The 23,452-nt window shown below is 37.7% G+C and overlaps 1 protein-coding gene across 1 annotated transcript; it reads right to left on the bottom strand.

Moving 5' to 3' along the window:
- Positions 1 to 112: 112 nt before the first annotated feature.
- On the bottom strand, positions 113 to 23,165 carry LOC309481677 (brain-enriched guanylate kinase-associated protein). The gene is made up of 7 exons (XM_082146697.1): positions 23,037 to 23,165; positions 9,991 to 10,194; positions 7,759 to 7,920; positions 5,736 to 5,802; positions 4,819 to 4,926; positions 4,620 to 4,700; positions 113 to 2,901 (listed from the first exon to the last, which is right to left on the bottom strand). The coding sequence occupies exons 2-7, from the start codon at positions 10,086 to 10,088 to the stop codon at positions 1,516 to 1,518; spliced, it is 1,902 nt and encodes a 633-aa protein (XP_082002823.1). The 5' UTR covers positions 10,089 to 10,194; positions 23,037 to 23,165; the 3' UTR covers positions 113 to 1,515.
- Positions 23,166 to 23,452: the final 287 nt, after the last annotated feature.

Genomic DNA, 23,452 nt, shown 5'->3' with positions numbered 1-23,452 from the left:
TGTGCATTAACCATTATTAGATAAATTTCATTCACCGTGGAGCTGTAGGGATTTTACTGGCTACAGTCCTTAATCATACACACTAACATGAATGTTTTGAGTGTAAATGCAGGGCTTCTGTTATACTGTAAAGACTGAATAAATTGAATGCTGAAAAAGTAGTTGCTCGTTTGTGGAGGAGGACCAAGGTCCTTCCTTTGTATGCTGTCATTCACACTGTACAAGGAAACATTTCATGTATCAAACAGAACTCTAAGTTATAAATTCTCCCCAATACACTTCAGCAGCAGCCTCACTCTCCGACAGGAGCAGAGCAGGAAACAAAAGGGAGTTAAAGAGGCAGACATGGTGCAACTATTGTGCTTTATTAGATATAGAAAGCAAAACAGAAGAAACAGAGTCATGCATCATTGTGTCAACTGACACAGGATCCCAGCTGATTAAGAAAGAAGAGAGGGATTGAATCGTGAGGTAGAGAGGGCCTGAGGGAGGGGGCTTACAGCACTGAGGAAGAAAGGAGAGAAAACATCAAAAAGAACTATCACCTCAGAAATTCCATTGCCCAACAAAACACATCAGGAGTTAAAAAAAAATGCCCAGTGCTTTCAAGATATTGTACTCACTTGATGAAGCTATAGATTTGAGTAGTATCAGATCTATTTGGAAAATAAATAGATTAGAAGTATCACTTTGGTTGAGACTTAATCTTGACGGGCTGACTTAGGGGGTATTATGATTCCATGCTGAGTTATTCTCAAAATTATTTTCACAAGTCTTGTTCACAAATCTGTGAAACGATCCGTCAATATCAGTCAGTTAATTCTCAAATTGTTTTTATGACTTAACTCGTTTGAGGCATTTTTAATTGTTTGCAGCGTGTATAATTGTGCCGATTGCCTTATTTATAGCAATACAAATAATTTACAATTATATAGATTGTTCAATCTCTCCATAGTGTTACATTTATTAAACAATTATAGATATAGCATACTTAATAAATACAGCTATTCATAAATTATATAATAAAAGATCGAATTTCTTGTCAAAATTAGCATTTCTTTTTACAAAGCATGTGCTGTCCATTCACAAACCCTTTTTGAGCCCAGAAGGCTTTTGGTAAAACAAAGATAATCTCTCTCTTAAGACAAGTTTCCAAAAATCCATAATGCACCTAATGCACTTAAATACTTTCTCACAAACCACACAGAACCATTAATAAACTTTCAAAATAGGCTATACAAATAGTGCTGAGTGTTAGAGCTTCATATCAACTGTAGAAACATGAGCCGGTTATGGTCAATGTTTAGAAAACACTGTAACAGATACAGAAATAGAGAGAAAAAAGATAAGAGAGCAGATGGACTGAAAATATTCAACAGAAAATCCCATCATGTGTTTGGCTCAAACTGTAGCTTAACATTCAAATCCTACTGACAAAAGCAGGTAACCAGGAAACCCTGCTCTTAGTAGAGTCCCACAGAGCTGTAAAAGAGGATTAACCAGGAAACCCTACTCTTAGTTTAGTAGAGTACCATAGAGCTGTGCCTTGGTGAGACTGTCCTTGCGTGACAGCCCTAGTGTGCCAAATTTTTGGTACGGTTGTTGTGGAGGAGGTGGTGGGGTGGTTCCCTGAGGGGACACGCTGTGCCTCTCGGGTTGATAATGCTGCAGCTCTGCAGCCATTTCCAGAGATCCATGGTCCAGTGACTCATTTGAACTGTTGGGACTTACGTCAACGTACTCTGTTGCCTGTCCCCCAGCTGCCACCACACCGTCCTTGGGGCTGTAGAGGCTTTGCTCAGACTCTTGGCTATCCTCCTTGGAGTGGTACAGGTGAGGCTGGCTTTGCTGCTGCCGTAGGCCTGGGCTGCAGTCAGGGCTGGGGCTGGAGAAGGGGTCTAGTACCCCAGCATGATGGTGATATACATCAGTACCCTCCTGGAAGCTGCTGTAGAGAGGACCAAGGCGGATTTTTGCAGGCCGGACAGAGAAGTGCTGCTCAGAGAAGCTGTAAGGTGAGGCCCGCCCGGGACTGCGGTATGAGTGGGCACTCAGATCCTCCACACTCAGTTGCCTCCACCGACCAATCAGCTCTTCTTCCTCAGGAGCAAAAGCACTTCCACGGCGACTGTCACCATAGGTGATGCTGGGTGAGGTGGAAGTTGGCAGGGGCTCGTAAGGTTCACTGTAACAGGAGGACATTGTTCTGCTGTAGATGGGTGAGCTACCATTCTGATGGTGGCTTGCCTCAGGTGGTTGGAAAGCATGGGCCTTTGTGAAGGCGCTTGGACTCTCCCTCTCCCAGGAAGAGTCGCTTTTGTGCTCATATTCAGCCCCATCCCTCCATTCCATGTAAAGGGCAGGGTGGCGAGGAGAAGATGCAGCACTGCTCGGAGGATCCTGACCCTTGTCTTCTGACCCTCCTGCACTAAAGCTGGAGTAAGAGCTGGAGCCGCCGCCCAGAGAGGTTGTAAACTTCCTGAAGTGGTCCTGCGAGAAGCCAGGCTGCAGGGCCATTGATCCGTCTTCTGGGTTGCTATCAGTGGAGTTCTGGGGTTCATAAACCTTCCGCTGTCCATGGAGGTCCATGCTGGGTCTGCGCTCTCGTCTCCGTTCATCAGGGCAATAAAGTGCTGTGTCACTGCTGTACAGATCTGACTTGTAAGTAGCTCGGAGGCCGAGGCGCTCAGTACTACCCACAAGGCTGGTGCCCACAAGGAAGCCCTGGCGTTCCTGGGGTTGTGGGCTAGGTGAGCGAGAGGCTTGACTGCTGCAGACCTCATCTGGTTTCTCCAGGACCTTAGCAATGACAGAGGCAGGCACTGTGTCGGCATATGGGGAGTGGCAGAGGGAAGAACCCTCCATGTGCAAGCTCACACGCTCCTGAAACTCTGCAGGCAACTGAGAGAGAGTGAAACAGATTTCCATTAGATGTACCCAATGAACAATAAGAGTTGAGAGATTCGCATACAAAGAGAAAAGTGTAGGCTGTTATGGAAACCTATCAGGCAGGGATAAAAGGGAAATAATAGCTCAGATCAGGTCAATATCCTTAAGAGGCTGTAAGAAACATACAAGATTGGTGAATGGAACTGGAAATGGAAGTACATTTGCAAAGCAGACAGCCAAAGATATTAAGACTTCAAATCTGTACTAATGGTCTACGTAAGTACATGGTTTTTAGTTTTTCATTTAGCGAAAATTGGCCAGAGGGAAAGAACCACACTTTCTGAAAGAGATTTCATTGCCACTGACACTACACACAGAGTACTAGGCATCAATATCACAACTCTTTTTTTTTTTTTCTTACCTCAGTTCATTCACCATAGCAACAAGAAGAAAGTAAATTGCAGCTAATTACCTAACAGAACATGGCTAATTATATAAGCATGATAAGAGGAGCCAAGACAAAGCAAAAATTGTAGTCCTTTTTTAACCAAGAGGGTTGGTCTTGGTTCAACAAATCCGATTTGATATCTAAGTTATACGACATCTACAGGTGAAACTCGAAAAATTTGAATATCGTGCAAAAGTTATAATTTTGATGATTATGGCTTACAGTTTATGAAAACCCCAAATTCAAAATCTCAGAAAATTAGAATATAAAAAAAAAAAAAAAGGATTTTAAATACAGAAATGTCGGCCCTCTGAAAAGTATAATCATGCATATGTATATAGTTATATATATATACTAAATATATTAGTTTCACCTTTTAATTTGAATGACTGAAATACACAAACTTTTGCACGATATTCTAATTTTTCGAGTTTCACCTGTATTGACCTTCTGAGTATTCTTGCTTTTAAGACTTTTGAGCAGCTTTTAAAGAAATGTATCTGTGGTTAAACAGAAACTCTCATAACCATGTGACACCTTCAGCTATGTCCAACTGACTATTTTAACGAATGCTTAGTGCCAATTCTTTGACATTCTCATATAAAACAATATTCAAGGCTGAATTCCCTGAACACGTTGTTACAGACACATTGATGTTTCCATTCAGGTACATCTGCCAAGTATGAACAGGTTTTTAAAGCAGGCAGCATGCCAACATAAGTCTCTGTTCTAGACATCGTGGGACTGGCATATGAGGCATGGAGCAGATTTGATGAATAAAATGCCAAGTTTATTGGCACACACTATTATTATTTAAACTTCCTCCCACGTTCGCCCTTCCAGAATAGTCCCTCATTCTTAATTGGGACAGAACCTCAATATTTCTTTAAACGAGGACTTGATTGACTAGTTGACCTAAATACTAGTATATCCCACTAAATAAAAAGAATCCTGCTGCTACTTGATTTGCTACATTCATATCAGTCCAAAAACATTTAGCTAACAGAGTTAGAGGTTAAACAATATGTCACTAAAGGGGATGGTTGGGTTTATTTAGATGAAATATCTTTTGGAAAAGGTATTGTGTGGAGGATGGCTCTATAAAGAGACCATAGGTTGTGCTATAAATAACAATTATCCAGCACTTTGACAGACTGCATTCTATTGTTATTCATCGTTGTTATGGACATAGCACATGTATGCTTTGCCGCCTAAACCATTTCACTTATAGGTAGTTTCAGAACTGCTGTTCTTTGTTAAAACTGCATGCATGCTGACTTACCTCAGATAACTGGGCTCTGTAGTGTGACTTATTGCACTGCAAGAGCTGTGCAGCCAGGTTACAGTCCTTCCTGTATAAGTCCTATTGAGAGTGGTAGAAAAGGAACATTAGATAATCCAAAGCAAATACACAGTCCTCCAAAAGGCTTCCATTAAGCCTCCGTGAGTAAAAGAAATCAGATTGTCATTATTTCTCTTACATTATCCTCTCTCAGTTTCTCAATGGTCATCTTAGCTTCCATGAGATGATTGTTCAGGACGATGATTTCTCGGCTGAGAGCCCGTTTCTCATCATCGTGGTGCTGTGACTGGATGAAAGGAGCACATTTTCAGAAAAAAACAACTCTATGATATGCATTTGCAATGATAAAGGCCCTAATGGACCACCAGTAGGAATATTGACAAGTTCACACAGTGAGAAGTCAGTGCACGTGTTAAGTCACCCTGCAGCAGATGGGAATTAATCAGCATACTTTTAAGGAACAGAAGGCTGATAACAGATGATTTTCACATAATTTTCTTTTCATACTTGGACCCATAACCTTCAGGGTCATCATCGATGCAATATGTTGCTAAAAAAAAGTGTTTACTATTACAAACTCGGAGTAAACCCTGAGGGTGGATCCTAATACAGACATGTACTGGTCATAGGATGTTCTGCGGCAGGCAGGCTAATTATAAATTAATTGTTTCGAACTTCAAATTAACAAACAGGCTGTGATGCAGATTCAGCGAGCATAATAGACTCACTATCATACTGTCATGTGAAGGCGGACAGGTTGTTGTAATGGACTGTAATTAATGTCAGGCGCACCAGTGGCAGTGTATTGATATTCAAATAGACTCTTAGTGCATTCAGCGCTATTGTACATTTAACACATTCACTAATATGTCACACCACAAAACGCGTACACACATCGACAGAAGTGCGGACAGCGATGTAAACACTTTCATCCAAAAACCCATTTAAACAGGAAAACGCTTAAAGAGGGGGATGAGTACTTGTAAACACATATGCGGACAAAAACATTCGCACATTAAAACAAAAAACAGTGCGACCAGACACCTCTTGAATAATTTGTGCTTTTTTTAGAGTGTGGCCAATGTGTGCACTCACATTTCGGTGTATTTTATCCTCTAAGTCCTGGTTGATCCTCTGCAATGCTGAGTAACTGCTCTGTATTCTGTGGGAAACACATGAACAAAACGTCTTTCTTCAAATCCTGCACGCACAAGAAGGTCTTACGCCTTCCTTATTTCCTTATTTCCTCAGACACATCTGTTACATAAAGGTTTTATTTATTTTTTAAGTTGGTTGCCAAAACTCTCATCAGCGCACCTGTTCATCTTCTGCATTATGTTATGGTATCTGTTGCAATATCAATTCACAACATTTATTTTACAATGGACCGAGGAGCCCAACACATTGCCAAGCCATAACTGTACAACTGACTCCTACACACTTGGCACTGGCCAGCACATGCCTAAGTGAAACAATTTCATTTAGTCTCCCAATTCACTTACTATTCATCCGAAATAGTACGCCAGGTAAGAAATAGTGCATCCCAAATCATAGTAGGCTATGTTTGAAATATTAAGGCAAAGGTGTCTGGATGATATAGTTTTCCAGTGGATTTTCGAAGTGTGCATCTGTGCAAGTACATATTCTGAAGAAGTCAGTGATATTTTCTGTTATTCACTATTTGGAGATAAATGTAACTATTTAACTATTGTTAAATAGTAACTATTACTATTAGTCTATTTCTGTAACTATTTAACTATTGTTAAATAGTAACTATTACTATTAGTCTATTTCTGTAACTATTCTGTAACTATTTCACAGAAAATTGAGTGTAAGAGAATATTTTGATTTACTGATTACATTGCATAAATGTGCAATTGGCAGTCAGCCATGACAGCTTATTTGTGTTGGTGTAGGTAGTATTTGACAGGTCATGTGATCTCAACATGGCGGCCCCAATGAGTTGACCTGTTCTGTGTAAAATAAAACAGCTTTTATGAATTTTACGTTACTGATTTAAAAAAAAAATTAAGTAGTGTTTATTTATTTTTAATGAGAAAAAAAAGACTAAATGCACCTTTATAATACACTCATAAAGTCCCCTGTGAAAAGTAATCTCTATTGGATTAATGTTTTTAGCCATTCAGATGCGCACCTGATTCTGCATTGGTGTTGGATTCTGTGTGAATTATTTTCCTGCTGCAGTACCAATTACGATTTATATTCAGCTCACACTCAAATAGTCAGACATTCTTTTTAGGAATGGTCTGGTATGTCGCAGAAATGATACTTTCTTCAATGATAGCACGTCATCCAGGTCAATGGCTGCAAAATATCTCTGAACAATCACAGTGCTGCCATCATGTTTCACTGTAAGTATGACATTGTTACAGCGGCATCCTGTATTCATTTGGGACCAAATACAAGCAGACTTTCAACCTCCAAAAAGTTCCGTTTTGATTTTTGTCTACAGAATATGACCACAAAATTCATTTCAGCAGTTTCAGTTCATTTTTTGGTGACTTCTTCTAATAAACAAACAAACAATGATTTTTAAATATATAGGTGCATCCAAAATCATATATTAGAATAGGAATAAACTTCATGACCATTAAAAATGATGTTGTATGAATGTGTGTAATATGAATTAAATCCGGACATACTACATCTGCGATGTTGGCTTTATCATGTAACCTACAGTGTCAGAATTAATATACTATTAATTTCACATACATTTTTTATTTAGTATAGCATATTCAGACACCGTGTATGCTTTGTGTTCTGACTAATATAAATCCATACTGTGAGAGAAACTTATAATAAAAGACGAAATCTGTTCTCGCCACAGTATTAACCTTAAAGTTGAGTCATTTGTATAGTAATGAATTTAAATAGATGCTAACATACTGCAATGTTCTTTTGCTACACAGTACACACTAAAAAGTATGTTCTTTTTCCATCACCAACGAAGTACAAAGTAGGCTAGTTGGGATGAAGACAATTTCCAAGTTTAAAGTCCATTGTCCTGTTTGAAAAACATGTTCAGTTAGTTACCATATGTGGATGGTAACAGCCCCACTGTTTTAAAGCCAGATGCTATTGTGTACACTTTCCTTACCGGCGTAATTTGTCGGTGAACTTGTCGAGCTCCTCCTGGGCTCGGCGCAGCTCTGTCTCCAGGTACTGCCTCGTGGAGTCAAACTCACGCTCTAAAAGCTCCAGCTTATGAGTGGTGTAAGAGAGACGCTTCCGCAGGTCTTCCTTCTGTTCCTGCAGAGAGCTACATAGAGGTGCGCATGTGATTACATTCACAAAATCTGACAAAAAATACTCCCTGAATCCTTCCTTTATACATGGACCAGGCAGAGATTCAGGATCAATAATGGGAATGTAAAAAACAAAACAGCTGTTTTGTATGAAGCAAAACCTCAGTTTGGGCCAGATTTATGAATGTATTTCGCTTCATTGTAACTGACGTGATCAATAACTGTCATATAACCCACTAATCACATTTAGTTTAACTCAAACACACTTGTGCCAGGAGTGTTTTGATGACCTTTTTAATCCCCAACACTCTTTTTTCCCATTTCTCACATTGATCCTTAGTCACATGACCAATGCCATGTTCATCTATTTATAGATCAAACACACAAGCGGATGGGGTGAGAGAGATGGATGGAGCCAAACACAGCTTTTTACGATACGTAAGAAAACCACTGACAGCTCTTAATGGGTTTGTATTGATGGACAGATGTGTGGTGAACGATAATGACTTCTCTGGCGTGCCACAAACCAAGCTTGATCAGGCGGTCAGACATCACGTGTCTGAAGCAGTGAATGTAACACGCCTGAGAGATAAATGTACTGACAATCGATACACACATGTATTTGGAAGCGAGCACACATGCAACACCACACACACTTATTCTCAGCAGGCCACATGTACAGCGGAACACACACACCGTACAGGGAGCCTTAGCCAGACTAAAAATGAAAATTCCCATTACAAAATGTAGTAAGCTGGTACCATGAAAATATTACGATGAATAATTACATTATTATATAATATCATGTTATACATAATACTCCAAGAAATGTCAAAGAACACTGTGGTAATAATATATATTATTACCACAATCCGAATTCACATTTAGCAGGGAGTGGGGGGTTGGCGGTCGGAGATCGCTCGGCTGAAATTATGTTTAGTTCAGCCGAAATCACGTTCGGGGTCACCTCAGTCAGTCAATGCACTAGTGTTCACTTTTTTTCTTTCTTTTTTTTTGCAAGTGAGCTGGTGAATTAAAAATGAACAAAAAAGTCATACAATTCACTCTAAATAATACATTTCTACAAATAATTGCAAATAATCACATGCAACATTAACATTTGCGATCCCAGGCCTACTGTAGAAACAACATAAATACAATATACGATATACAATTTTAATTAATGTTTAACATTTAAACCCCTATTCTAATTTAAGTGAACAATATTCACATAAGCCTACAATGTCTCATTTAATGTATAAATATGTATTTCTATTTGAAATTGTCTTTGTAGTAGGTGTGAATTAACCACTGAAAATAAACCAATCAGAATGGGAATGCAAATTGCGCAATCTCATCTGATTCCAGCAAAAATCAGCTTTCATTATCATACAGTGAATCTGCCAGCCAGTTTATGATTAACATGTGGAGGTACAAAAGACAGATATAAAATCAATTTAGCAAAGATATTGAAACTGTCCAAATTATTACAGGATCTCAAAATAACTGAAATACAGATTAACGGCAGACCAAGCTAGTTGTCAAATGTTTTCTCCAGTGTATATTTTTCGGGGGATTTAAAAAAACAAAACATGTGACAACTTGCCCTAATCTACCCTTTTCTAAATATACGCCATTGTATTTTTTTTACTCAAAACCAGTTACTGACATAGAATGTGACAACTAGCCCGAACTCTACTTCATATGAATTTGTCATATGAAGGAGACAAGATGGAGGTAAGTAGATCTACAGTGGTCTGTATATGACACTGCATGATTTGTTGTTACCCACTATATATGGACAAGTGTTGGTTCGTGTATTGGTTTACTAATTCCTTTAAACAGCCCTATTTAGCAAACCAATAACACTTCCATAGTCACAAGTGGATTGGAGAGCATGATTATCGCACTGTATGTAGTGTGTACAATAGCACATTCATTGGCCAACACTTGTAGCAACAGCACTCATGATGGTGAGGGTGGAACCAATCTGTCACAGCACTATGAGTTGGGCACTCGACGGATGCACATGGCTGATGGGATGACTGTGGTGGGCGGACGACGGGGTTGAGAGAGCATCTTACCTCTTTTTCTGATGTTTACAGCCATTTCGAGGGGTTTTAAGGGCCGTTTTCCCAATATATATCTTTTTCATGGTTTTTCGCAGTAGGCAACCTCTCATGAGGGTTCTGTGTATAAATTCTCCGCTCCCTATCAGGGATTCGGCTTATTCCTGCTCGAGTCTGAGGTTAGCTTTCCCATGCAGTCCTGACAGACCGCTGGAGATCCTGCCAACAGAGCAAAGAGAGTGCCGGGGTGGCGCTTGCAATCATATTACAAAATAATAGCCACAGCAATTAAGAAAGTGTCATCAAATTTGCCGTTCATCTTGAAGCTTCATGCGTGAAACTGTCACGGCGAGAATGAGCATGCAGCGACAGGCGTAATTAACCTCTTTGGGCCGATGCCACTGCGCTGGTGTTTCGTGTGACTGGGGGTCACAGGTGCGTTCCTGAGCAACGAGAGGAATTAATGTAGGAACGCGATGAGACAGCTTGCGACTTCATCAAAAGTACATTCACATGCACAACCGCATGAACATAGATCCGCCTAGTTCATCTATAGAGCCCTGCAGCTTGGGGAATATTTATACCACACTTTCCACTAATAGGGTTCGAAACAAGGCCTGAAACTCTTCAAAAATTTGAAAGGAGGTGCTTAAATTTCAGAAAAGGACTTATAGGAGGTCTTATTAGAAGTTTTTGCAACCCTGTTACCAAAATTGGGTTACCATTCCCAAAATTAACAAAACATGCCTGAATAGTTTAATACTCTGATTAAGGTGTTTTTGTTATAAACATTGCAATAAACATTAAATGAATATATGATAAACACACACACACATATATAATGAAAAACAAAACAGGTATACAATAGCTATGTTTCCATCCAAAGTTGTGGATTTAAAGGGATACTCCACCGATTTTTCATATTAAACTATTTTATTCCCTTAACTAAGATGAGTTGATACATACCTCTCTCGTCTCAGTGCGTGCACTAAATCGCTCTGTCTTGCGGCGAAACTTTGTTAGCACTTAGCTTAGCCCAGTTCATTCAATATGGGCCAAGCAGAGAAGCTACCAAACACCTCCACGTTTTCCCTATTTAAATACAGTTACTCGCGTAGTGTAACTCGACCTAGGACTGTGACACAAAACAAAACGTTGCGCTTTTCTAAGCGTTTAAAATGGATAACTATATTGTATGGCGGAATACCATAGCAAGTGCTTGTAAGCACTTCGACTTGGCGCAGTAATATCTTAACTCGTGAAAAATCCTCTAACCGGCCCCCGCTCCCTCTAGTGAAGATATTACTGCGCCAAGTCGAAGTGCTTACAAGCACTTGCTATGGTATTCCGTTTTGTTTTGTGTCACCGTCCTAGGTCGAGTTACACTACGCGAGTAACTGTATTTAAATAGGGAAAAAGTGGAGGTGTTTGGTAGCTTCTCTGCTTGGCCCATATTGAATGAACTGGGCTAAGCTAAGTGCTAACAAAGTTTCGCCGCAAGACAGGGATTTAGTGCACGCACTGAGACGAGAGAGGTATGTATCAACTCATCTTAGTTAAGGGAATAACATAGTTTAATATGAAAAAACGGTGGAGTATCCCTTTAACTTATGTGCAAAATTGGAAAATAAAACATTTGCGAATAAAGCACCGTTTCCATCCCATGTGTTCAAGAGAACAAAATCGTCACTTCCTGGGAATTTAGCTCAAAATATCTGTAGTAAAAATGGAATTAGTTGGAAATTTATGAGCGTGTTTTCTTAACTGACAAGAAATGATCCGCCTCAATTGATCCGCATTTTTAGAAATTTTGCTCATTTTGGCATTTCCATCAAGCGCTTTTTTTTCTTCTTTTTTTATGTAATATTCCAAAATGCACGTAAAAATATGTGGAAGGAAACATAGTCATAGTTAACAGGGTTTGCCTAAATTTAACTCATTAGATGCTAGTTACTTTGGGGACCAAAACTTATACTGTATATTGGAGAAAAGAATTGTTTGATAGTTTTTCTTACAATAACTTTAGTAACATGGCTGAATGTTTGAGCTTGTGTGAATGCAGTTAGGCTACTATATCTGCAAAATTTGAGAAAAGTTTATGAGATTATTCCGCCATATAGAAAGGGTCCAAATGATGTTAATTATTTGTTGTCACATTTTAAAGGAAGAATACATTTTTCTGGAATAGGCAGACATGCAAAATGTGAGACACAGCAAAATATTACATGTTTTAACAATGAGTAAATAATTAAATTCAGTTTTAACTAAAAGAACTTACATAACATAATATGTGAAATTTCCTGCATTGTGGTATGATTTTAATTGGTCGATACCAAATGTTGCATCATACCCCAAAAGTGGTGGGGCAAAATGATTTGGGGGTGCACAATGGGGATTAGGATTTTGTGATTGTGAGCGCTTTACTACATTACATGTAAACATTTGAAAAGTATTTACTACAATCTAATTTAAGGATAATTAATTAATATTTATTTCATGCATTTGATCACCTTGGTTAATGTTAATTTAGTTATGTAACAATACAACGAGACTTTTGCAGACATTTGAAGTGGTTTAATTTCACAGGCAGTATCTAATAGTCAATGCTATTTCAGTATCATTGACATACTATCAGAGTTATTGTTAATATTTTGAATTGGATTTTATTTTTAGATTATCTGCATTAGTAAGTTTTTTTTGGATTAGTAAATTGTCTGTATAGTTTAGATTTAGTTTATTTATTTATTTAATTACTTCAACTTAAATTAAATGAAAATGAGAAATGTTTCCTTGGCAACTAGCTTAACCCTTTATTGGTACGATGTTGCCATATGGCAACAATTAATTTCTACTCGTTTTCTTATTATTCAGAACAAAATACAATATATTGCACAATGGGAATTAAAAGGGCAGGCCTTAAGGTAGCCAATGATGTGCTGTTTTTAAGTCACGTCCCTCCAAAACTCCCTTTCCCACTGTCACCCACACCCAGACACCTTGTGAAGTGCTCCAGAAATTGCTCTATTAACCTAATTTCTAAACATCTCTTCTCAAGGGGGATTTTTTTGCAGCATCTTTGATAAGTAAATTAGATATTTTTATTCACAAATCAACTTTGTCTAACATAGTTTTACTGTAAATTGAGAAAATATCAATGTTTCCATGTGGCAACGCTGTACCACTTTGGAAAAATAGGTACGTATGTTGCTGTATGGCAACGCTGTATGAATTGTAGTAATGTATTTCCCCATTGGATTTTGAATATAGCAACATTTTACGGAAAGGGCAATAGGAAGAGTGCAGAGTTAGCTCTTCCATGTGATGAGAGTGAGGATGAGTTAGCCAAATTGATTGGGAATGATAGAGATTAAATACTTATTTTTTGGTTTACATGAGTTCCAATATAAATCTATAAATTTCTAAAAGAAATGTGCATGCAGTTAAATAGAAAAGAAATCATAATTCTATAGAAAAACTACTTTTTTGACCATTTTCTATTGCGGTACAGTATTGCCATATAGCAACGTTTATTATGATTTTAATAATAACCCTTCTAGCAGTTAACAGATTTATTTAGATGTTCAAATGTTAGTTAATAACATAATCTAACATATGGTTAAAATTTTAATTAAAAAACATGTTTTTTGTGTCACGATCATGTCCTGTTTAGTTTAATAGTCATGTTCTGTCTAGGGGTAGGTCTACGTTTACACGACAATGATGTACTAAAAAAGGAAACGTTTTTCCTTTTTTCTTTTGTTTTTCACGTACAGACGACAACGTTCACACAGATCTGCGAAATCAACTAAAACGCTGTATTGTTCTGCCAGGCCATCAGTTGGCGATGTCACTTTGTAAAGAAACACTACGTGTCTACAGACTGAACACGTAATACGCATGAGCATGACGTCACCGTTTAGTTTACGTTATCGTTTTCAAAAACGTGTACTTTGAAACCCGATTTCAGACCCCCAAAATGCCATTGTCATGTAAATGACCGGCCAAAACCCATAAAACGTTTTCCGTTTTTTAGTTGAAAAATGTTCTCAGTTCTCATTAATTCGTTTGTTACCATGGTTTCTGATTAATTCCACACCTGTTCCTTGTCTTGTTAATGATTAATTTGAGCTTTTTTCTTATTCTGCGTTCCAGACAGCTTGGACTTTCCAAGGTTTTTTCCACCTCATTCTTGGAAATAACGTCTGGAACGCCACTCAAAGTCGGACATTCGACATGTGAACTCGAGATACATTGATCAACCCCAACCTCAGTGAGAAATTGTTCATTTGACGTCACTTCCAAGTTGTCACAAGTCCTGCTTCCGATGAGCATAAATGTAGAAACAAACTTTAACATTAGACATTATGTAATAATACCTTCGTTTTTTGCTGTTCAACAGCTGATTTCAAAGCGATTTTAAGTTGTTTTTATTCTGTTTTTGCCATAATTAACACAAAAACATGATATGCACTCAGTGTCGTGGCGACATCATGGGGTCAACATGTCTGATTGCAGCCATTAGTTCTGTGTTATATATTATATATGTATATATATATATATATATATTAGTTCTGCGTCAACATATATGTGAATATGTAGGGTTTGCTCCGTGAAATCACGATCATTCTGCGTCACGCTCTGTTTTGGATTAATCTACACACAAATGGGATATCAATTTTTTTATAAATTTTTTTATTTAATCAAGGACAATATACATTATACAATATGTGCCAGATTTTGCCAAATTGGCTAATTTTCATCCGTGATCCCTTGGCAGGTTGATGTTATGAATATTAATCTCAAATGTTCCCAACTCAAAAAATAAAACTTAGTTAAAACAATACAATGATGACCTTGTTTATAAATACTTTCAACCGGTTTAAGACTTGCAAATTTGTGTCCAGGTTGTTATACCGTGTGTAAGAATCATGGAGTTCATACATAAAGCTGCTGCTTCCTTCCAAACTATTTCTAAAAAAAATCTAAAATTGGCTAAATTAAATTTCACTGTGTTAACTTTCTTCACACTTCACTTTTTTTCCTTCTGAGAATCTGTTATTATTTCTAAATATTTAATTTCATGTATGACCTCAAGTTTCTATCCCTGGACAAACACTTCTGCTTTTGAATCAAAATTTGCACTTTTAGAAAAAAGAAAAAGAAAAAAAACATACAAATGGTATTCTTGGCAACACATTCTCATAAACAACATTTAGTAAGCCATTGTGAAACCTGATCCATCGTAAAAGCCAATTTCTGAGCAGCCTGTTGCTGACTTTTTGCATTTACGTACAAAACAACATCATTAGCATACATTTGACAGGCAGACATTTGGTAAATCATTTACATACATACTAAACAGTGGGCCTAAGATAGATCCTTGTGGGACTACAATATTAGAATCTAAATGTTGTGTTTATAACCCTTACAATTTTATAAATATGATTTAAACCACATTATTGCCTCAATTGAAAAATTTTAATTAGATAACATAGAAAGCAAAAAAATACCCAAAAATACAGCACCAACTACACCTCGTTTATCCATCTTTGATTTGATATTTTCCAGCATAAAATGCATGGAAGCATTATTCATTTAACCCTATTTATGGAAAGTACCTTATGCATTTATTTTTTTACTTGTCTGATTTTATTTTTGAACAAATAATCTCAATAAAAGACATTCATTTTCCTGTTTTCCTGTCCTTATTTCCATCTAGTCCATCAGGTGAGGATGGAGAGATTTTTTGCAAAACTGATTATGTATTTCTCTTTGGTTTCCCCCACCTCTGACTCATCGCACACTCGCTTTTTTTTTTCTTCTCTCTCTCCCATCTGAATCACTGCAGGGCGTCAATATAACACATCTCCCTAAATCCTCGCCCACGAACATTTACCACATCACGAGGGGCAAGTATACTCCCACAGCAGGCCATGGAAGTCAATGCGTCTTATATCACGAGGGGCTACATCCACTGCATTGGCTGCATTTGATCTTTCGGAAAGAGCAGCTGACATTTTAGAGGCGCGAGGGGAGGGAATGAAAGACAAGTGGAGCTGGAAGATTAGAGGGGCAGGAGTGAGATGGAAGAAAGAAATGAGAGCGACAGAAAACGAGAGGTGTGAAACGGCCTCTCATCTCACCTCCACTTTGTATTCTGCACTTCTTAACAGGGAGATTATCTCCCAGGAAACCCCTCATCACAAACGCACTCATTGTTGCATAGACATAGACCCCAGGATGCACCAAACACTCGTGGATCAACTAAACAGCAGTCAAACTGACTTCAAAGTCAACATGGCAACCAAATTGGCCAAGTTTACAATTGTATCTCATGTGACATTTGTACAACATTTACTCCAATAATAAGTAAAAAAAAAAAAAAAAGTTGTATTTTTTGAATATGTATCTTTAATCAGTAACAACACATTCCCATAGTATTTTTTTTTTAATACTATGGATGTCAATGGGGACCAGAAACAGTTTGGAGACCAACATTCTTCAAAATATCTTCCCGTATGTTCAACAGAAGAAAGAGCGTAATGCAGGTTTAGAACAACAAGAGTAAATTATGACAGAATTTCCATTTTGGGGTGAACTATCCTTTTTTTTTTTTTTTTTACATTTCTTATTATTGTAAATGTTGGAGTACATAATATTTTTTGTGGAAACTGTGATACGTGTTTTACAGGATTCTTTGATGAATAGAAGTTTAAAGAACAGCATTTGAAATAGAAATTGTTTGTAACAGTAGCCTGTGTATTTACTGTCACTTGCATTTTGTCCTTGCTAAATAAATGTATTAATTTCTTAAAACAAAAATATCTTACTATTGCAGTAAAATTAGTTAGTGACGACTACTTTTTTAATTACTTTTAGATTTTGACCCAAGTTGTTTATAACATTGATTTTACTAGTAAAATATTGTAGCAAATTGATAAAAAAAATATGAAGATACAGAAAATGGTAAACAAATTATCAATCTACTGCCGTTTTGTGAATATTAATTAATCATGTAATCGATAATTGAATAATATACCTGTTATCGCTGTAACGCTGCTTTGAAACAATCTGTATTGTAAAGGCGCTATATGAATAAAAGTGACTTGACTCAATAAAAAAGTAACTGTCATCTGATTATTAGTATTTTAAAATGCAATACAATCTAATTGCAAGTATTGATTTTTTGGAATCTGATTACGTAATCCAGATTACATGTATTCAGTTACTACCCAGCACTGTGCATCTGTGACCATTTTAGTCGCAGTCGGGACCTGTTTAATTTCTCACATTCTTGATTTCATTATTCATGTCATTCCGAAGAAGGAAAAAGTGCAAAATGAAACTTTGAAACAATTTTCTTTGGCCAGACATCACCAATTAACATTAAGCAAGAGCCGAAGCAGCCTAGATAAATAGGTATTTACGCATTATTTCAGTATACTGTTTTAGCAAACACAACTTAGAGCTTCATTCTCCACATTCCCGGCCAAAAATCCTCCTCAAAAATCAAGACGGAAGTACTCCTCCACAATCAACTGTAAACTCGCATTCAGGTCTGGCTCCTTTCTGGCATGAAACGCCCACTTTTTACAATGCACTCAATTCCCAATAGCTACAATCAAGCTTTGCCCTACATTTTTTTTTCTCACTGAATATTCATATTATGGAAGTACAACGATTTGTGAATGCCATTTCATTCTGATTTTAAAAAGAAAAGCCGAAAACTCACACAAGGCACACTGGAACAATCCAGTCATTTATCTGCACTGACTTGATTTGTTGTTACTCTCTCTGTCTTTCTCGCCTCTATCTCTCACTCTCACTTTCAATCTCACATCATCCCTCCTTCCACCAGCCACCCACTTGCAAACAGTGGGGAATAATTATGGTTTAAGTGGATTATGCGGCCTGCAGATGGCAGATAAACGAAAAGGAGATGAATCAGGACAGTCTATCCGGGCAGAATTGAGGATGAGCAACGGAAATCTGATGGGTGGAATGGGATTCCAGGAAGCAGCCACAACACATTGTGCCGAGGGCCATGTTAAAATGTGTCATGGTGCCCAGCAAATCAACTGGGAGTCATTTTTGCTCTGAGACAAGATACATTTTTGTGGAAAATTAGGATAGGAAAGTTTGCTGGGATGCCATCATGTCCTGACACCGAATGAGAATGGAATGTGTCATCCCAGAGGAACTTTTTGGTCGGGTTAAGCGTTTCATCAATGCTTAATGCCTACGATTTGGTACTTTCAAAACGAGGGAGCCATTTACGCAACCCCAGTTTCAACAAAAACTGAAAACGTTTTTTGTGTTTTGGCCATTCATTTACATGACAACTGCGTTTTGGGGGCCTGAAAACGCAAACTTTTGAAAAGGTGTTTCAAAGTGCAAGTTTTTTAAAACGATAATGTTATTGTCTCCATGTAAACTACAAAAACGAATTGTGAAACCAGTGAGGTCATGCGCATGCGTATTACGTGTTCAGTCTGTAGGCGTATAGTGTTTCTTTACAAAGTGACATCACCAACTACTGGCCTGGCAGCAGAATACAGCATTTTCTATTGTTTTCGCGGATCCAACTGAACGGAGATTATTTTGACTACATTGTCGTCTGTGCGCAAAACTTTTCAAAAATGCAAAGTATGGTGGACAGGTTTCCCACAGTTGGGTAAGTGACTCTAAAAAAGTTATTAATTACTTGCTACTTGAGCTGCACGATTAATCATTAAAAGATTAAGATCTCAATTCAAACTTCCATGCGATCTCATTCCTAAATGACAACGATTCGCCTATCTATTCACATTCAGATCTGCATCGGTGCTGCCGCTGATCCAGAGAGAGCAGTTGTCATGTATAGGTATGAAACTGCTCCACAAATAGTCTTTTCAACAACACAGTATTGTTATTTCTTTGTTATGAATATATTCATATTATCACAGATGTGCTGGGATAAAAGTGTATAGTTCGGAAATAAACACTGATGTGTACGGAAGAAATCAAAATAGAATAAATCACCTTTTGAAAGTAATGCGACGCTTCAAATAAAAATTGTATCGATTACAATTGTAATCGATCTGCAGCAATTATCATTTTGTCAGAACCTCTAGTAAATTACATGTTATTTTGTTTTGTTGTCTGTTCAAAATCGTGACATCTATTTAAAATTCTCAATTTATCCAGAATTGTGCAGCTCTACTAGCTACTAATTACATGTGTAATTACTCTCTAAAAAGTATTGGATTACTTTCTAAATCCCAGATCAACATCGACCAGTTGAACAATACAAGACACAAAACTGCACTTTTGATTCTTCCAAATAAACAATATACAATTGCCCAAATTATTCTTCAAATGACCAAAGTGTGTAAAGGGAGAAGGTTACATGAAAAATAAAAATAAAAAAATAAATAAAATTAACATTAAAATGTGATTTTTTTTAATTGTTTTATGTAGAATTGTTCTATACAATATTTAATGCAATTACATCAGAAATAACTGTAAATAAATTACAGATTAAGAGTAATCCCTTACTTTACTTTTTCAAGGAAAAGTAATTACATTTCAGTAATTTGATAACTTAGTAATTTGCTACACCCAACACTGGACAGGTTATATCAGCGACTCATAAGGAACATCTCTTGATCATATTTCACACCAAAATAAAAACAAAATAAATAAATTTATACTATATGAAATTACTTTAATGAACACTTTTTTGGGGGGAGGGGGGGGGGGTGGAAACAAACAAAACAAACAATTGCAATAACAATAAAAAAAACCTAATGGTCCTAAAAATATGAGTATTTTTCTTTAAGCAAAATGTCTTTTTCTCATTATTATTATATACTTTTGGTGTGAAATATAAGTTGTGCATGTTCTTGATAGTTTTGTGAGATTCAACAATTTCATTGATGTATACATTCCTCGTGTTTTTATGAAAATACACATGCACACACCACCAATACCTCTGAGAGGCAGGGATCTGAAATAAAATATTAAGCCTACAAGGCTTAATGTTGGCAGGCTGAACGGTACGGAACAAATTCTGAACATGTGGGCATTTGAACACATACAAGAGCAAACAGACAAGCTCACATGTGTTAAAAATAGCAGCGCTGATTGATTTAAAACATGTACTAATAAACGATTCTTCAGAACAGACAGAGAACATCAGAGCCCAAGGCTGCAAAACATGGATTGTTTTCAGCCACGTCATTGCAGATACCATTCAACTGATGGAGTAAATACACAAAACAACATCAACTGAAACCAACAGAATGATCATATGCAACTGTTTTGGACAGTCTTTGTAGACCAACTATGCTTATTATATTGAAGTCATTTTTAATACTCTATTGATGACATTCTGGGGTGTAGCATTATTTAAAAATTTTGCTAAATAATTATATTTTTCAAAAACCCTTGTCGTAATGTGTTTTAAACCCCTGATTACATTATGCACATTTCTGCTAGATTAGTCTTTGTAAACTTAAGTTATTGAAATTAACTCCAATAGTCTCATACACATCCTTGTGATATATTTCTATACATTTCATATCAAACTGTATTGCAAAACAACAATATTACCATATTTTGAAAAGGCTAACCATGCATGCATCCATTTTACAGATATATCTCACAACAATATGTCTGAATCATATTTTATCTTTTATTTTGTGTCCAGACTGGATAGATTTCATGTGTATGTATGTATGTGTAACGCACGCGCGCGCACACACACACACACACACACACACACACACACACACACACACACACACACACACACACACACACACACATATATATATATATATATATATATATATATATATATATACTGTATATATATACACACACGCAAATACATTATGATGGTTATTTATATTGTGACTTGTACAAATTAATGTTACTTCCTGTCCTTTCAAATGTAATATCTGAAATAAACATGAATGGTGCAAGTCCTTTTTTTACTGTGTAGAAGAGGAGAAAAAGACCAAGAAGTAGCAATTTCAGTGTGTTACATCAGATTTGCTGCACTGAGGGGTCAAGGCCACATTGGCCATTTGCAATAAATTGGGATGATAATTGGTGTTTCACCTTATGTTTGCATATTCTGTCCACCACCCCTCATGTATCACCTTTGCAGAATCATCGCTGACCTAAAGATCCAGACCTCAGCATACTTTGCATATGGTTATTCCACACAATGCAGCAACTTCATCTATGCAGATTTTAATGGAAGTTATCCAACAACTGCTTCCCATCTAATCAATTCAAATAAATTGTTCATTATTCAATCCAGCTCAGGCAGGATCAAAATTGACAGATTATAATTTGGTGCACTGTTAATTTAAAACATTGCGTATATTAGACCAGTGGTCCTGGAGTTCCCCAAGCACTGCACATTTTGGGGCCGTTTACACAACACTGTTTTCAACCAAAAACGTAAAAAGGTTTTGTGCATTTTGGCCGTTCATTTACACAACAACAGCGTTTTGGGGGCCTTAAAACGACAAAAAAAAAGAAAAAAATGTTTTTGACGTGCATGCGTATTATGTTTTCAGTCTATAGGTGCGTAGCGTTTCTTTACAAAGTAACATCGCCAGCTACTGGCCTGGCAGAATAATATAGTGTTTTTAGTCGTTTTTTGCAGATCCCTGTGAACGGGGATAGTTTTGACAATGTTGTCGTCTGTACACCGAAAATGCATAGGACTTTTTTTCTTCCATTTTTAGTACATCATTGTCGTGTAAACGTGCCCTTAGATGTCTCCCTAATCAAACACACCTCATTCAACTCATCAGTTTGTTAGTAAAGACCTCAGATGGGTGTGTCAGATAAGAGAGAATGTGCATCCAGCACCAGGGATGGGAACCAATACCAGGGAGGAGTTCTCAACTCTGGCCCTGAAGATCCACTGTCCTGCAGAGTTTAGTTCCAAAACTAATCCCCAATCCATACACTTGAACAAGCTAATCAAGTTTTCAAGGATTACTAGAAAGCTACAGCCAGGTGAGTTTGATCATGGTTGGAAACTGGAACTCGAGTGTTTGCCCAGAGTTGCCCGGCATTGTTCTAGACTTTATACAGAGTACATGAGAACTGCATCCCCTACTGTGATTGCACATACATGATTGAGTCGACCAATGTCCTTCTTCTATCTCTTCATTGTTTGATTGCATTTTAATGTATTCATTGCAGTAAATTTAATCTGTAAATAAATGTTTAGACAATGAATGTTGGACTACTGTTCTGCAAACTAGCATCTTCTCTGCCAATCGCAGTGAATCCACTGTGACAAGTGCTCTTCATCATAGATGCCGAGTCCTTGCAAGCACCTTTACTTTGCAGTTTCTCATTTATCGTAGCAATACGAAGACAAGTAAGCTAAAATCCATCAGCATGACTCAAAACATTTCTGTTTCTCCCTGTGATTTATTAATAATTCATGCGGAGGGGAAACCCCCAATAAATCCAGCAGAGCTTGAGTCATCCCTTTCCCCCCCCCCACATGACTTCCATACTATAATATAAAGCAGCAGCAGTGAACACCTAGCATGCTCATAAATAATTTCCCGAGCCCCATCTCTCATGTCGCCTTAGGGAACAGTGATCTGATGACGGCACATGCACAGCTTGAATATTCTCCAGCCAATGGAAAGGCGCAGTTCAGTTTGGGAATGGCCAGTATGCGCCTTGCTATCTCTCTACAGGTCTTCTCCGATCAATTTATATGCTTGGGAAAGAAGGAAACGAAACATCCACGTTCTGAAATGCAAATGTAAATAGTCAAATGGATGTGGTCTATGATACATAACCAACCAAAACAACTGAGCTTTCATAAGAAGCTGGTGATTTTTCAACTAACTAAACCCCTATTTTGTGGTGGAGAACGCGGGCTATTCCTGCTTCCTACATCATCACGAGGGTGAATTCCTGCTGCAGTCCTGCTTTAAACTGATTTAACAGGCATTTAAAGAGTGTCGTCAATAAAAGGAAGAGAAAAAGAGGGGTAGAAGAATAGAAAATGACAGAAAGGTGAAGCCGCTTACCTTATGGTCTGCATCTCCTCTTCCGAAGCCTGGAAGAAGGAATAAGAGGATATTACTGAAACGAACGTGTGCCTGGTTCCCGAAGCTGCCAAGGCATTACTGCGCAGTCTGAGACACACACAGCCTCTCTCTCTCTCTCTCTCTCTCTCTCTCTCGCTCGCACTCTCTCTCCTTCTGTCTCTCTCTTTTCTCTCGCTCTCTCTCCCAGTGCCAGTATACTTCTGCACCGATCTCATGTGTGAGGAGGGGAAAAATCTTGACAGATTAAGTGCGAATGGAAGGCACAGTTGCAGCCAGAATGCAGATACACAACATCATGCACGCCGCCCCCTCCCCGAGAGAAACTCACTCATAGGCTTCACGAAGATCCAAAGGATGTGAGGACAGACAGCAGAACAGAGAGAGGGAGAAGGTGA

This window comes from Leuciscus leuciscus (assembly GCF_965113295.1).
Source record: "Leuciscus leuciscus genome assembly, chromosome: 19".
NCBI classification, from domain to species: Eukaryota; Metazoa; Chordata; class Actinopteri; order Cypriniformes; family Leuciscidae; genus Leuciscus; species Leuciscus leuciscus.
The sequence above is the reverse complement of the archived record's forward strand: the minus strand, read 5'-3'. Positions and strand labels throughout refer to the sequence as shown.

Bases quoted from the DNA above. Each gene is read 5' to 3' on its own strand.
- LOC309481677 (XM_082146697.1), bottom strand. From the start codon at position 10,088: ATGAGAGGTTGCCTACTGCGAAAAACCATGAAAAAGATATATATTGGG. The intron at 4,927-5,735 runs GTGAGTGCACAC...CCTTTCATCCAG, and splicing joins AGGATAAAATACACCGAAAT to TCACAGCACCACGATGATGA. The intron at 2,902-4,619 runs GTAAGTCAGCAT...ACTCTCTCTCAG, and splicing joins ACAGAGCCCAGTTATCTGAG to TTGCCTGCAGAGTTTCAGGA.